Raw genomic sequence first — 16,665 nt, 5'->3', positions numbered from 1 at the left:
CAGAGAAGTCTTAGGGGTTTAAGCTCTTTTGTAAAGAGAATTCAGATAACTTTTCCGACATTCTAAGTGAGGAATTTCCCAAACTGCTGAGAATCCTCAGTTCCTGCAGATTTCACAAGGTGGTGATGTCCAGCTGGGCACGTGCACCAGGCAGCTCTAGGTGGCGCTTGCTCTTGCTGGCATTTGAATTTAGGTGTTTGTTTTCAGATTTAAGCAGTGGCAGCATAAATCTGTAGATCACCTAAAGGTCTTGATCTCCAAATAACAGTATTGGTAGCAGCAGAGAGGGAAGCAGGAGTAGGAAGAGGCATACCTGAGGCTTCATCCTGGGGTTCCAGCGGATGTAGTAACCGACCCACAGCTCGAGGTGGCGCATGCTGGCCACGGGATACAGGACGTGGTTGGAGTAGCTCACGTACAAAGGGTTAGTGAAGTCTTCCAGTTGGCTGTTGATGTAAGACCAAAGTGATACAGTCTTTTTTGGAAGGCTCTGTAAGGGAAGGGGGTGGAGGAGGCTTTATTTGCCATATGAATCCCAGCTATCTACAAACTACAGCAGCACAGACATATGCCTGTCATTAATATGGAACTGGTTGCTTTTTTGTAGTATAAAAAAACCCCAAAAATGTTCTTCTGATGTGGTTCTTGTACTCAAAGCACATGAATGCAGGCAGGCACATGCACCCTGGTACAGAACAACCCCTTTGACCCACCCAGCTGCCAGCACAGACCAGGCATCACCACTGGTACAGCGAGAGGACACTGGCATGTGAACTCTGAGTGCTTTAGTTAAACTTCACTTCTCTAAAGTGCTCCTGGAGGACTTGCTGGATTTAATTGCAAAGGAAGAAAAGAAAACATTTGACTTAGGCCCTGATGTAGTGGAATAATTAGGCCTGTGAATACTCCCACTGAAACCAGTGCTGAAGTACTTTCTAGATTAAGTACTTCACTAAGCTGAGGCCTTTTAAAAAAACCCCCAAACCCACGTCCAAACAGCATGCAGATTTTCTACCCTGGAAATGACAATTATTCAATCATTGTGAACTCCAGAGAAACAGGGACACTGATTTCACTATAGTAAAATGCTATCACTTTTATTTTACAGCTAGCATTTATGATTATTTTTAACTGATGTTCTATCAAATGTAATCACATCAGGTCTGCACAGCACTGCCCTTGTGCACCTCTGTGCTGTTCGGCTGCAGCCTTTGGTGACAGAATGCTTCATCTTCAGCTAGGTGAGACAGAATGAGTGCCACTGTTTTCCCTCTAATTCCACACTGGGTCTGAGTGTACACATCTCTACGCTCCTCCCTGGGCAAACAAACCTTGGCCAGACAGCAGGGCAGAGCTGGCTTGTGGCAGGACAGAGAGACGCGTCCTCACAGAGTAGGAGAGCTGTCCTCTCCCGGGAAGATGCAAGCACAGCAAGAACACACATTAAGACCAGTTACTTGCTGTAACCTGTGTGTGCAGAATGACAGCACACACTAGGTAGTTCAAAGCACCCTAAAGGGACCACTTCAAAGAAAAGGGACAACAAAAAAGCACCAGTTCCCACAGAGAAGGTTACAATAAACTGTAAGTTCAAAGCACAACTGTGTTTCCACTGCCTGGGAGACACCAGGAGCTATTCAACCACTAGTGACTAACTGGAAGTAGACAGAGTGTCCAGAAGGGAGATGGTGTTGCTCTGAAACATGAAGTCTCCAACAGTTTGTGCAAAGAGGAAAATCCCCCACGTCCCAGCTGTTGAGAAGGTGGGCTTGGCATTTCCCAGGCCCACCTCTACATCTACCTTTGAGTGAGGAACCAGCTTCTGTAGCAATATCTGGCCAGCTAAAGCACTCAGGAACAGGGTTTACCTTGCAGAGAAGCTGTCTTACCTCCTTCACTCTCTGCTGCTCACTGCTGCAGAGGAAGGTCCCAAACAAACAGCTGTACAGGTGATCCAGGATGGTGATCAGGAAGTACTCATTGAACTCAAATGCTGTAGGAAACTTTAGGCAGAAACAGAAAATTAGGCTGGGATTTTGAAACAGGAAAATAAACTTTCTCCCACACTGTGGTCTTGGTAAGGAGTTGGCCTCTTGATTTCTAGAACAGGATCTGTCCCTGTTCCCTGCCTGGCTGGATACTCAGGGTCATATTTGCTCCTTCCAGGAGCAAGAGTTTCCCTCTTGGAAAGCTACTTTGCATGTGCAGAGAGGAATTTTGAGCAAAAGCCAGAGGTCAGCAGGGCTACAGCACTGTGTTTATATACACTCAGTGCTGCTTCAAATTGAAGCTCACTCTGCTATGCCTGTGCCTCATGACAAGCCATGCAGCTGGACTGTGAATAAAAGGCTCACATGAAATAAATACATTCAAAAAGTGGAGATTTCCCAGGGCCAAATGGAAATAACCTGGGTGCCTAACACAGCACTGCCCAGAGGGAGCAGCAGGGAGGCACCATGTGAAACAGGTCAGCAGGAGGAAAAGGTGCATGGACATAGGCCATGTTTGTTGCTGAGTTCTATGCAGAAACAATCTGAGACAAGGACAACTGAAGCTCCACAAAAGGTCAATAAGAATACATGCAGTGAACTGCAAAGATATGCAGGGGTGATGGAGAGGAGAGCAGGAGGCCCTCCTCCCTCACAACCACCCTTCTCTTCCCAGGCTGCCCCAGTTGTGACATCTTGACCTCACCAGCTGCAGGTCAGGATGCCCAGCTATAGGAGCAATCCCAGGAGACCAAAATGAAAAGTGACTTCTGATGACAGTAAAGCCTCCTCTTCTCTCTGCATGGATGTGGTACAGCTTCATATGTAGTGCCATCCTCCTCTTCCATTTCTCCTGGTCTAATCCATGATGAGCCTAGCTTTTTTTCCAGTGAACTGCCTGACCATAGCTGACTTTTGTGTCACAGAAGATACCAAAAACCTTCCAGGTTCCACGTGCCTGGAGAAAAACCTCCCAGACACAGGGGATCTCTCCTGGACTGCACCTCTGCCATGCCTGGTATGAAGTGAGGCACTCAGCTCTGTACATCACATTATGAACTGGGAGCAGTACAATGACCTTCAGAAGAAGTTAAAATGGAGCCTGTCTTGCTGCAGTTTGGATCAGGTTACAGGATCAGCTTGAGCAGAGGCAACAGGGATCTGTCATACCCACCGTGCTAGGGACTGACATTAGCAAGTGCCTTCAGGCTCTTTGCTTAACAGGCTCCCAAAAAGCCTGCTGCCAGAGTACAAGCCCAGGAAGGAGAGCCTGCACAGGTCAGCTTGGAAATCATTCCTGAGTCCAGACACTGTGCCATGTCTCAGTGCCCTGGCTCTGTGGACACGGGTGCCACCCAGCAGTTTACCTGTCTTGTCATTTGCCAGACACAGTCGATGAACTGCAGGAAGACGGGGGAGCGATCGGCATCCGCGTGATTCTTGTCCCCGTGGCCAACCCTCTGAAACAGCAGGACACAGAACACGAGTCACCCAGGGCTTCATGGGGAAACTGCTGGGGTCTGCTCTCTGTCACCTAAACCTTTACCAACAGCTTCAAAAGCTTCTAATGAGTCTTGATACTGCTTTGTCCGTATCAGTGGGTAAAGGAGCAAAGGACAGCTACTCTCTTTGTCTTTGAAGTGAAAATTCTTTATGGGGATATTTTCATGCTAAGTTAAAACAAGAGTTGTTTGAGTAGAGGCTCCAGATGCTATGCTGGCACTGATTTCAGTTAATAGCTGAAGTTTAGAAGGGAAAAAAATGAGAATGCTTTTTGCTTCAGTTGCAGCTGTTGTCCTGGCTACTTCAGTAGTAGAGCGTGCTAGACACAAACACTACCTACAGGCACGGCATGCGGCGATAACCGTCACGCAACACCTCGCTGCTTCCAAGAGCTGTACAAACACCAGCCCAGCCCATCGCCTGCCACCTCCAGAGAGGCACTAATGACAGTACTCCCTGAAGCAGGCCTCCAACCCTGACTGTGCTGTGTGGCCAACACATGAGGCACGACTCCTCAGAACTAGCAGAGTGCATAATTGGTTATGTATTACCCGGGAGCCCCAAGCACGGTACAAAGACAGAACAAGAATGTGTAAGTAACAGAGATCCCCAATACTGTTCTCCCCTCACCATCACTGTCACTATCTTCCTTGTCTAGACAGTGAAGAAGCTAAAACACTCGTTGTTCAAATACCAGATAACAAGTTTTGCTGCAGCACAACCTCAGTTGTTTCAGTGCCTCAGTTTCCCCACCTTCCTCAGAGCATTTGACAGTGCAACCCATCGCTGCAAGTGCTGTACACAGACCTTGTTCTAGCCCTTGCAGAATGAAACAACTATGAGAGAACAGCTATGAGCAAAACACAAAAGGAACAAAGACTGAAAGGATACTACTGAAAGGCCCTCTCAATTCCCATCAGTGCAAACTATAACAAACTGCTGTGTCACAAGCCCACTAAGCTGCCTCTCTGCCAGCTGCAAGGACACAACCACAAGCTACTCTTGATCCAGGCTCAAACTGCTGCTCTTTCACCTATATAATTAGAAGCCTCTCCAAAAATGAACTGTGCCTGAAGAAAATGTGAGCTCAAGGCTATAAACAAATTCCCCAACCTCTTCAATACCTCTTCAAAGCATTTCTTAGATGATGGTGCCCAAGCAGTCTGAGAAAATGGACTGAACTGGAAATGAAGACAAAAAATATCCCAGTGGTCTCTGCCAACTCCCAGCAGAAATGCCAGCACTGAACCCAAAGCACACTGCTAGTTTAAGCCTAAGCATGGGAATGTGACATTATCTGTCAGACACCTGAGAGACTTAATACCAGCTGTTCCTTGTATCTAACCAATACAGTCCCAAGGAGGTTACGAGATAAATGGAATTATAGGTAGAAAACAGTAACAACAGCATTCACCTCTCTTCTGCGAGTTCAGCCAGGAAACTTCTCACAGGAAAGGCTAAACTCCTCTGAAATCCTTCAGGAGGGACAATAACTTTGTGTTCAGTGCCTTCCACGGGCTAGTGACTCACCAGCTGAAATCTGTGGCCGAAGCTCAGCCACTCCTTCTCCACTAGCACCTCAAAGCCCCTGATAGTTCGGTAGTAGCCATCCAACATGAGCAGGGAGAGCGAGGTGAGCTGGGCTGTGCGGTCCCAGCCATCACTGCAGTGCACAACCACAGATGTCTTCCCTGATTCCACTTTGTCAGCAATCCGAAGGGCTCCAGCAAGAATGAGCTAGGGCAAGGAAAAAAAACAAATTACAAAATCTCTTTGGAACAGAAACTATAAATGAAAAATGGCTAGTGACAGCACAGGACAGACCAAGGGCTCTGTTTGCCTCAAGGAGAATGGTAAATCAGTTCCAACTACTTTATAACTAGGACAGCAAACTGGTGAACACATTTTCTGTTCCAGCAAGATGACGATACATCTAAACTGTAGTGTAGGCACAACTCTAGAAGAGCCCTTGCATAAAGCTCAGTCCTTGGACAAGTCAGGATTTAAATGCAGGAGCATTTTGTGTCTGATAGGAATGGGCATCACCTTGCAGCTGCCCCAGGAACAGATCTGCCCCTGTCTGCACCAGCAGAGCAACAATGTAAGCTGGACATTTTTAGAGCAGAAGAAGCTAATTTGGAAACCAACATCTGGAGAAGCCAAAACATTTTGCCTCCTTATTCTGACTCTGCTCAGATTCCTGAAAGGCTGACAGGGCACAAACACCCAGCATTTGCTTGTTTGGACCAGTCAATAATGCCAGGATGTCAAGGAGCTGAGTCAAGAGCTTGGAAACTCTGTGACTCCTGAGCTCTAAGCAGAGCTTTCACAGGTACACATCACCCAGGAACATCCTTCACTTTCAAAGCACCATCTTTCAGTATTTTAGCCCCTTCTCTTGTCCCTCTTCTCATCTCCTTAAGATTCCTCACTCCAAGAAACTATGGTTTTAGTTACTTATAAATGGAAAACAAATTGTAAGTCTTTAAATTTACAAGGAATTTTAAATCCTGGCATTAGCTCTGGATATCTTTCCCAGTGAGCAGACTGGTAAGGACTTGTGGTTGCCCAGCCATATGCAGGGGATGCAGACATGCATACCTTGATATGCTCTAGCCAGTGAGTTGACTCTAAATTAGACAGCCAGTGAGTCTCCTCGATATTGGGATACACAATTTCTTTCAGTTTTCTCAGCGACTCTCTCATAACATGAATATTGTGAATGTCCAGGAACACTAATTCTGCATTCTGATAGGCATCCTCGCTCTCATAGCCCCCTCCTTTAGCCTGAAGAACAAAATCCACATACAGATCATTAAGCAAAAACGTATTTTGTACTTTACCCCAGTCCTTTGTCCTGAGCAAACAGCAGCTGACAATGACAGTGACTGGGCTATCTAAAGCAGGCAAAAAACATTGGCTTTATCTTACAGTTGGGAGCAAACATGTACAGGCACACACTTTGTGTCTCTATTCTGCAATAGCTAATGAATCCTACAATTTTTACCAAAGAATATCACATTACAAGCCCTCTTTTCCTCTGTAATTATCATTTATCCCCATTCAAGCTGTTAACTCATTACATTTGCTAATCTATCATTTAAAAATTTACCATACTATTACAGAGGAGGATAACCCACACACTAATTGTCTTTCCTAAGTGGTGGGAAAGGCAGATTTAAAAAAAAAAAAAAAAAAGATCTTTAGTGCAACAAAGCAGCTCCACCATTAAAACAAAGCTTAAAGTGATGGCATGAAACACAATTTTTAGAGGGTAGAATGATGGACCTTGGGAACTACTGACCTGTCAGCCTCACCTCTGTGCCTGGGAGGATCATGGAACAGATCCTTTGAGAAGATGTGCCAGGGCACATGGAGGACAGGGAGGTGATTCAGGAAATCCAGCATGGCTTCACCAAGGGCAAGTCCTGCCTGACCAGCCCCGTGGCCTTCTATGATGGAGTGACTACAGCAGCGGACAGGGGAAGGGCTATGGGTGTGATCTACCTGTACTTGAGTAAAACCTTTGACACAGTCCCCCACAACATCCTTCTCTCTAGACTGGAGATGATGGGCAGACAGTTTGACAGATGAGAAGTTGGATAGTCACAGCCAGAGGGTAGTGGCCAATTGCTCAATGTCCAGCCAGTGGCAAGTGGTGTCCCTGAGGAGTCCATATGGGGACTAGGGCTATTTAATATCTTCATCAGTGACACAAACAGAAGGATCAAATGCCATCCACAGGGGCTTGGACAAGCTTGGGAAGTGAGCCCATGGGAACCCCATGAGGTTTAACAAGACCAGGTGCCAGGTGCTGCACCTGGGTCAGGACACTCCTGGTATCAGCACAGGCTGGGGATGAACAGATCAGAGCAGCCCTGCCCTGAAGGACTCGGGGGTGCTGGTGGATGAGAGGCTGGACATGACCCAGCCATGGGCACTCACAGCCCAGAGAGCCAAACGTGTCCTGGGCTGCATCCAAAGCAGTGTGGGCAGCAGGGCCAGGGAGGGGATTCTGCCCCTCTGCTCTGCTCTGGTGAGACCCCACTGCAGTGCTGTGTCCAACTCTGGGGACCTCAGCAGAGGAAAGACATGGAACTGTTGGATCAAATCCACAAAGATGATCAGAGGTCTGGAGCATTTCTCCCGTGAAGAAAGGCTGAGAAGGGAAGGCCCTGGAGAGACCTTATAGCAGCCTTCCAGTACTTAAAGGAGGCCTATAAGAAAGATGGGGACAAATGTTTTAGTAGGCCCTGTTGTGACACAACAAGGGGTAATGGTTTGAAAGTAATAGAGAGTAGATTCAGACTAGATATAAAGAAGAAATTTTTCACAGTAAGGGTGGTAAAACACTAGAACAGGTTTTCCAGAACAGTGGTAGATGCCTCATTCTTGGAAACATTCAAGGTCAGGTTGGATGGGTTCCAAGCAACCTGATCTAGCAGAAGATGTCCCTGCTCATGGCAGAGGAGGGTTGGACTAGATGACCTTTAAAGGTCTCTTCCAACCCAAACCATCCTGTGATTCTATAACAGCAGAAAGAACACAGCAATATTCCTTGACATTAGCAATCCCCAGTTATATTTTGGAATTAAAAATCTTGATGCCTGATTTTCAGAAGTGCTGAGTATCTCCTGTTCCCATCACAGTTAACAGGGACAAAGTTCTGGGGCTGTTAGAGGAAGGAGTCTTTCACCCATGTGAATTGAAAAATGGTGATACACAAGGCCCAAACTGCTAGAGTCTGATCTCAGTACTACTTCAATTTTTTTTCCCCTTCCAATCTCATTTCCCATTGTAAATTAATAGAATGGATCATTAGTAGTCACACTGACATCTTACAGATACCAGTGCAGGTATAAAAGTCTGTCTAGAGAATTGGATCATTGCATGCAGATTTCCTTTGCAGTGGAAAACCCTTTTGTGATCCTTAAGAATAATATGAAATGGTGGTGGGAAATGTGCTCTAAATTATTACATTCCCAGTTTTAGTCAGAGGAAAAAGTACCTGACCTTATTGGCTACAGCATTCACACTAGGCCTTGCATCAAATATGAAGATTTTATGGGACTGGGCATTCGAATCCATGATGGCTTGAAGGTACTTTTCATCCTCCTTGCTCCGCTTGCCACTCACTCCCACCATGGGCTGGCTACAGCGAGTGATCGTTGCTTGACTTTCTGGGTGAATCCATGACAAGACCTTTGGAAACAAATGGGAATTAAATTAAGGAAAAATGGGATTTGTTAAACCACTGAAGTGATTCACCTGTAATGGTTTGCTCTAGGATTCTGTTAGCTGCTTCGAGAAGGCTAAGTGGACTGAAGGATTCTACTAAATCACCACTGAATGAAAGAACTCCTCTGTCCTTACTCATTCTGGTGGCATTCCCAAAGTTTGAACAAACCAAAGGTGATCAAATTGTTTAAGTCTGACTTTTAAATACGATGCAGACTGTTTTCCTGGCTGTTGTGTGTCAGTATGTGGGCTGTATCTTACTTTATGTTACACAATGTAAAAGTTAAGCACTTTAGGAACAGACTGAATTTTCTGTAGACTTGAGAAGTAAACCAGTACCTTTTCAGTTACCTCTGAAATAATCATCATAACAATGTGTTTTATCTTATTTCATTTAATAAGCACTCTCATCAAGAGTATCACTATGTCTTCCTCTATCCTGAAAGTCAGAGTAGGCCAGACTCTTGTAAACAGCCAAACAGGGCTGCTTTGTGTTTCCCAGGAACTGAACTGAGATTTGGTTTGAGTTGTGCTAAATAATCTTATCTTCTAGTTTTGGTTTAGTCTACATCTCTTTCACAACAGTAGTTTCAGTAGATGCTGTTGTTTTCTACGTCCTCAAACATGTTGTTGTCACTTTTATTATCCACTGACCATTTATTTGCTCCCTGGAATCCACTCAGCCTGATCTTGGTATTACTTATTGCCGAAAGGTATGTGAAACAAAACCACATCAAAGTGGCTTCCTCTGTCCCACTCACTGGTATGCGTCCTCTTGATCTGAAGGATGCCACTCTCTTTAATTCCTCGTCGGGAATGTTTACAGGCACAGCTAGAATGGCAGGGTATGTGTCACACAGCTCGTAGCGCTCATTAATCTTGGTCAGCCTCCAGCTTTCATTGGGAATTCCCTAAAGAGGAAACTGCAGGTTAGCAATGAGTTGCTCTGAGACCTTAGCACAAACAAATCCCCAGACCTGAAATTCAAGGCAACATTTGTTAAGGAAGGACATTTAGAGCTGGTACTTGGGAATGCATTATCTTGGTAACTTGCATTTCATGTCATCTCTGAGAGGTGGATGTTTTGCTCAAGTCACTGAAGAGCAGGGAAACTGGGCTGCAGGCAGGGTTACCCATGGCAAAGGAACTGTGGAGGCTACAGATGTAGCAACACAGGTGGTCCCCCTGAGCCCATCTTTACAATACCTCCTGGTCTCATCACAGGCTTACAGGAGAGCCAGGAGCAGGACAGAATGGCTGACCAACTGAGTCCTCTCATGACACTTAGTTCAAATGTGGTGGTTGGAAACTAGGCATACAAAGTGGAGTTCCCAGACAGGATGGGGGAAAGGGAAGAAGGGAGAACAGGCAGTAAAACACCTCCAAAAATCATCCTGATTTGGGCTTTGTTCAGTGTTTGTGGCACAGCTGTGCAAACCTCTAAAACCACCAAAAACTTAACAACTGTATGTCTCTGGTTGTGTGACTGTATGTGATGTGCAACTCCTGTGTTTCTGTCACACTAAGCTCTCTGGCTGTACTAAGGACTTGGGCTGGGAGAGCAGGGAATCTCCACACACACATCATAGAGCTCAGCATGCCGTGATGGGAAAGCCACTCAACAGCTTCCCAGAGAACAATCTCCAAGTAAAACCTGAAGAACAATGGGGACAACCCTGACAACCTGCAAATGTAGTTTGGCTGATGCTAGGAGAGAACAGACCAACAGGGAGTGGCTGGTGTAGCTGCCTGCAAGGAGAGATTTAAACAGACCCCTGCTGCAGCAGGGGTGAGCTCTGACACAAAGCATCTCTGTGGGGAAGACACATCTGCTGCAGCAAGCATGGCCAGGCTGTGAAGCACAGAGTGTGTTTGAGGGCAACATCAACTCTTAACACAATACACACTTCTGTTCTAATAAACACTACTTCATTTTAAGGGAGGGTGGTGGCACACTGATTACCACTGTGATGGCTCCCACAGGAAATAAATGACAAATCTAACACAAGTCAGACGAGCTGTGATAATTACGGCTGACCCACACAGACTGCAGCCGGTTCCCCATCCCAGTGGTGAGTCACGCTGTCAAAAGAGGTCGTGGTTAGAAATCTGAGAGGAGGCCAGACCTTCTGTCTAGTATCAGTCACACACCCTGCTTGTGAACCACCCTTGTCCTTTGGCCCTCCCTGGGAAGGCAATGTTACTACAGGGATCACAAGTACCCCAAAAGCCTGAAGGAAGCTATTTTTGGCACTGTCTGAAGCTGAAGAATTGGCAGAAACAGTGGGTATACACAGTTCAAGCTTACTGATGGGTAAAACATGCTCAGAGGTCTACCTGCTGCACCCAGCAAGGATGGAATCTGCTGGGTCCACCAGCTCTGCTGCCAGGCAGGGAATAGCAAGACTTCTTGCCAGTGACCAAGCTGTTTACTACCTGGAAGTGGACTAATGGCAAATTACTTCTCAGTCCTGTCCTAGTAAGTACGTGCAATGGATCCATAAACAATTCCTGAAAATTCCACCTCCCCTAAATCTGAATGAAAACTGCTCAGTCAGCACAGTCTTGGCAAGAAAAATTGGAGCTAACAAGCAGCTATGTGGAAGAAAGGCCCCTTTTCATTTTACCCAACTACTCTACCAATGCTCATGGAGAAGACCAAGGAGTGGGCACTGGAAAGCACCCTCTTCACAGTGCTGGACAGCGTGGCTTCAGCACACACTACTTGGCCCAGAACTGAGCTCTGAAGCTCTCCAAAACTCTGAGTCTTTCAGCTGCCACACACAAATTTGAAGGAAACCTTTCCTCTGCTATAGCCCAGACCAGAAAAATCCATGACAAGCCCCCAAAGAAAGAAAAGATGCTGTGCATCAGCATTCAAATTTCCTTTGACTCTTGGGGAATGTCTGCTTTCCCCTGGCCCAGGAGCTTTGAATCACAGCACCACCCAGAACGCTTTGGATTCAGATAGTGACTTTCTCTAAGGACTGGAAGCAAACAGAAGTAAGCCAAGCGGGCTAGAAGAGAAGCTGAATTTGCATCTTCCCTGGAAGTTTGCCATAGTTCACTGTAGCTTCTGCATTTATTCGTGCTCCTTCAGATTTGCCCTTTCTCCAGCTGGAATCAATAGAAAAAGCCAAACGTGATATAAAGCACACTGGTATTTCCTCATCTAAGATGCATTTCACTGCTTCCCGGTAAGTTGTAAGCACCCAAAAGCCTACTATCAAACCAAACTGTTACAGATGTAACTCAGTAAGCCTCTGCAGGCTAAGGAGTTGCTCTGGGAGCTGCCTGCCTGTGCACCTGCAGGAAGAACTCAGGCATGCCTCGCTAACAGCAAGCTGCCAGGGCACATGGCATGTCCACATTAGTGACCAGAGACTTTTGCACAGGTCTGTCTTCTTCAGGTAAATTAATGCTGCTAGCAGCTCCTCGTTCTAGGGGAATTCATATCTTTGGTGGCTGCCAGAGGGCAAACTGAGGAAGGCAGCAAAGCCACCTCTATAGTGATAAATTAAATGTACCTATGACTGTTCTCACTGAGCCCAGCTGAACCAATGCACCTCACATCCGTACTATTAAACTCACTTATCCTCCAGACAGGACAGTTTCTCCAAACTGCCTACTGGTGATCCTTGACTTGCATCACAGTACCTTTGTGCATGGCTAAAGATGCTCAATCATGTTCACTCAAAAGAGGGATGGTAACAGCCTGGTCTGTAGCTATCCCTGAAACTTGCCCCTGTGCTTGGGAACACTCCTCACAACTGTATCATCTAACCATAGAGACACAGCCTTTGTGTCATCTCCACATACAAACTAGACTGGGTTTCCCTCGAGATAGTCATTCATGCCTTACTTTAATGACTTGGGTTTGGCTATCACTTGATTTACACTTGATGTTGTAGAAGATGGAGTTTCTTTGTTTGCAGGGAAAAACTGTTGAAGCCACACCAGCACAGCACTGACACCGCCACCTTGCAAAGCACATGGTTAAAGTTAAGCACATGAGGATCCTTCACTGACAGGAAAAAAATAATTCCCTTGCTGTAGTTACACACAGTCAGATCTCTCTACAGGATCGACCAGATCCACTCTGAGCTTAGATATGTAAGTGCACCTTGATCTGCAGCAGGCAAGGCAGGGAGGGTCCTGTGTTACACCAGCAGTGCCCCTCTCAAACTTGGTTTGAGCCATGAGATACCAAGAGGCTGAGCACACTGGCTGAGGCACAGCCCTACACCAACACAGCATTCAGCTGCAGAGCCAAGCTGGTCCCTCTGCCATTTACTGAGCCCAGGCTGTGTCCACTCAGCACCAGAGAGCTGTGATCTGTTCTGCAGTAGAGACATACCCAGCATAAGCAGGACCTCAGTTAAACCATGGGACATTTAACAGTTCAATTCTCGCTTTACTCCCCTAAGTGACACCCAACAGTCCATGATGTTATCATGCTCTACCTTTCCCATTCCACTTGTATACTAATGCTGGACACTTCTTTTATCCTCAAAACAGGTCAGTTCTTCTGAGTTATTAGTCTCTATGTGTTTTCTCCGAAAGCAGAAACCACAGCCCTCCACTGTGGCTCCCTGGTAGATATGACCAGAGCACAGGATATTAGACAAGATTGACTTTTGTAGGGAACCATCACACAACTTCACAACCTCTTGTAATATTTTCCAAATGCTTCCCACCTTAATAAGGAAAATAAAGCTTTAAGTTACTCCAAAGGCATCTTAAGGACTTTTGGTTTCAAGCGAGTCTTATTCACTTTGCAATTCTGTTTTATATTCTGCCAGCCCGTGTGTAATAAAAATCAGGGAGCAATTTCAGTTTTAAATTTCATTTGCCACATGTGATTCCATTTACCAACTAAATCTCAAACCTCTCTGAGTTCCTTTTGTTCTCTACAGGTTGTTTATTACTCCCCACAGTTTTACACAATCACAGATTCTTAATAAGTTACATATTTCCATCTTTCCCAAGAATGCTAACAGAAAAGTCAGGGGTTTACTGAATAGCCTTCCTAATTGCTACAACTGCTATCATATCGACACGTTTCTATTAATCTTAATAAAACTTATAATAAATAAATCATACCACACTCAAACTTGCCATGTCTACCAGTGTGAACATAGATGTTACCATGGATCCTGGTCTAAAAGTCTTTTCTGAATACCTGGTAGTTGGAGTCTACTTTTGCTCCACTCCCCTCTCTGTGTGTCCCTGCTCCCACGGGGAAAAGACCTGGCCTAAGATATAGCAAGTTTTTGCCTGGCCGTACTGCTGGGCTGCTGATGCCCTAGGCCAGCTCTTCTCTAACAGGTTTTAAACCAATTCCAGGAGGTCCTGCTGACAGTGCATATGTCCTGCTTTTCTGTTTCTGATCACAATTCATACAGTCAGAGACAGGTAATCCCATTATCTGATTTGATGATGCCAGTTTTGTTTCACTGTTAACGAATCCCTGCTGCCATTTCAAGACATAATCCTGATTTACTGTAGTACTTGTTATTGCTTTAGCAGAACCTGCTTGGATTAAGAAAAAAGGCTACGACATTCACACAGATAAATTGAACATCCATAGTTACAACTGCTGGAATTAAATAAACAGACTGAAATACCTAAAAGTTTTGGAGGGGACACAAAGCATCATGTTGCAGGGCCTAAATCAATCTAACAAAAGGGATGAAATTCTCCTCCTGGCCAGATCACAACATAAACATCTACTGCAGTATGGTTTGCCTCTTCTTCAGCAGCTGGTGTTGGTCACTTTTGGAGATAAGGAACTGGAACAGATGGATTGTGTGATCTGGAATGGTAGTGACCGTGGCCCATCATGGGTAAAACTCAGGCTGTGGCTGCAAAAAATCCTGGTTTGGATTCACTTTTGCAGTTACCAATGTAAGGAAATGACTGAGGGCTTTGGCATGTGGACATTAGTTTGGTTTCTTGACACAGAAGCAACCAGGCAAAGTTTGTCCTTCCCACTTGCAAACAACACAAAAGCAGGCCACAGCACAAGGACACACTGCAGCAGTGCCTCAGCTGGGTCATGTTTTACACTCATTTTCTTTACAGAAAGGCCATGAAGAGCTGCAAATCACATGTATGCAAATATGTGTATCCTTTCACCATGTAACCAAATTCCTGACAAATTTAAGGTGCACCAAATCACAGCATTAAAACTAATAAGGACAGAAAAGCTGCTATCATAAAAACCGACATGCCAGGATTAAGAAAGTGGAATAATCTACATTGAAATTATCTAAAGTCATCCTTTCCTCTTTCCAAGTGTTGTAAAAATGTCTTTTGTACTTCACCTGTTTTAACTGACGCTTGGCTGAGCGAATGCTGCGCTTTCCAGTGGAGATTATTTTGATAGCACAGGTATTCTTTAGTCGTTACTCCAAAATTCTCGGCCCTATAAAGAAGCACCTTGCTCAAATAGCTTGGGCTGCAAATCCTTCTCTACCAGCAGATCTTCCCATAAAATAACTACCAGGAAAGAGGTAAATTCTAAACAAAGCAATAACTGCTGCATTATCTGGCCTTAGAGTCAAGTTGACCTTAGACAGAAAGGGATCACAAACAATTGTGGAGTTTGTCTTGACCAGGATTTTAGATTGTGGCATCTCATTGCAAAAAATACACCTTTTTGCAATGAAGGCAGCATACAGTAAGATACAGTAAGATACATCTCACTTCCCATTAGCAGCCTAGAAGCCAGCAATCTATCTTAGGCAGCTATTTTAGGAGAGAACAGATCACCCCCAACAGCGAAGCGCTCTCTCCCATCTGTTAATGACAGGCCTAGATAACCAATTTAGAAGGCATGCCCAGCTTCTAGAAGACTAGAACCATAAAAATGAATCCTTAGGTTTTGGATTCCAGGAATGAGACAAACAACTAGGCTAGGACAGAGGTCTGGTTTTGTTTGATTTGATGAGAAATAAATCTTTAAATTGCGTGGCTTAAAATTTCTTAATTTTACAATGGAAAATTGGTTTTATTCTGGCAGATCTGGAGGAGACAGAAGCTTACTGTGTCCAGGGCAAACATGTCACCAAATCATCCTCTTTCTCCTACTTGACAATTTTACGACAGGAGTGATTTCATTATAAAAATCAAGATTCTCCCATCTTTTACCCCAGAGAGGACTACTCAGATTTTTACCACAGTACTCCTAATTGACAGCCTGTCACTTCATGGTCATTAACACCTTTGATCAGTGTACTCTGGACACACTACAACTGTGTGTTCTAAACTATGGTAAATCACAGTACTCTCTAGGTTGTTCCCTATGCTGAGGAACCACGCCTAAGGTAGTGAAGGCATTCTACACTTAATTCCCACCCCACCCCCCCCAGTTGCTGTTTAAGACAGGAAAACCTGGAAAGAATAAAAGCTAATACAAGCAAGCACTGAGGTGTGAAACTCAACAATGGGATGCCTGTACCTGGAACACACACCCTCCATTCCTCACTACCAGCAGCACCTGATCACCATGCCAGAGCATTAGTTTTTTCTACCAGAGCCTGAAGTCAGCTCTCTGGAGCCTGAGCTGATGTCCTTCAGTGGATGCCACCATCTCTAAAGCTGTACTGCTCTCATCAATCACTGCAGTGTGGAGAACATCCTAACCCAGCCTGCACAGCATTTGTCAGCAGGCTCATTCTCCGCTCCATGTGACCTGTAATTATATTACTGCACAGACCCTCACTCCTGAAGAGGAGAGGCTGAGGAAGGATGTGGCACAATACCCACCTGTCTTCTGTACTCCCAAGTTGGGTCATACACTTTCCATCCATTTTCTGGGAAAACCTCTTTGTACTCAAAGGCAAAAAGTGGCTGAAAGAAAGAAAGAAAATTTACCATTAAGAGCCCACTCAGAGCCCATTTAGAGGATGTTTGATATCTCAAATAGTAATTC

The 16,665-nt window shown here is 45.2% G+C and overlaps 1 protein-coding gene across 8 annotated transcripts in view; it reads right to left on the bottom strand.

The window, feature by feature from the left end:
* MTMR2 (myotubularin related protein 2) overlaps positions 1 to 16,665 on the bottom strand; it is a 63,136-nt gene that overhangs the window by 2,706 nt on the left and 43,765 nt on the right. For 7 of the 8 annotated variants that reach the window (XM_069015026.1, XM_069015024.1, XM_069015027.1 and 4 more), the window contains 8 exons: positions 16,500 to 16,583; positions 9,491 to 9,640; positions 8,505 to 8,693; positions 6,093 to 6,278; positions 5,022 to 5,228; positions 3,356 to 3,448; positions 1,890 to 2,003; positions 314 to 490 (listed from right to left, as the gene is read on the bottom strand). In XM_069015026.1, coding sequence (XP_068871127.1) covers positions 314 to 490; positions 1,890 to 2,003; positions 3,356 to 3,448; positions 5,022 to 5,228; positions 6,093 to 6,278; positions 8,505 to 8,693; positions 9,491 to 9,640; positions 16,500 to 16,583 — 1,200 coding nt within the window. Of the gene's footprint in view, positions 1 to 313; positions 491 to 1,889; positions 2,004 to 3,355; positions 3,449 to 5,021; positions 5,229 to 6,092; positions 6,279 to 8,504; positions 8,694 to 9,490; positions 9,641 to 16,499; positions 16,584 to 16,665 lie in introns of those variants that run through there. The other variant, XM_069015045.1, reaches the window with a different exon arrangement.

Source organism: Aphelocoma coerulescens, chromosome 1 (genome assembly GCF_041296385.1).
Source record: "Aphelocoma coerulescens isolate FSJ_1873_10779 chromosome 1, UR_Acoe_1.0, whole genome shotgun sequence".
Lineage (NCBI taxonomy): Eukaryota > Metazoa > Chordata > Aves > Passeriformes > Corvidae > Aphelocoma > Aphelocoma coerulescens.
Note: the sequence above shows the minus strand (reverse complement) of the source record. Positions and strands in the feature narration are given on the sequence as shown.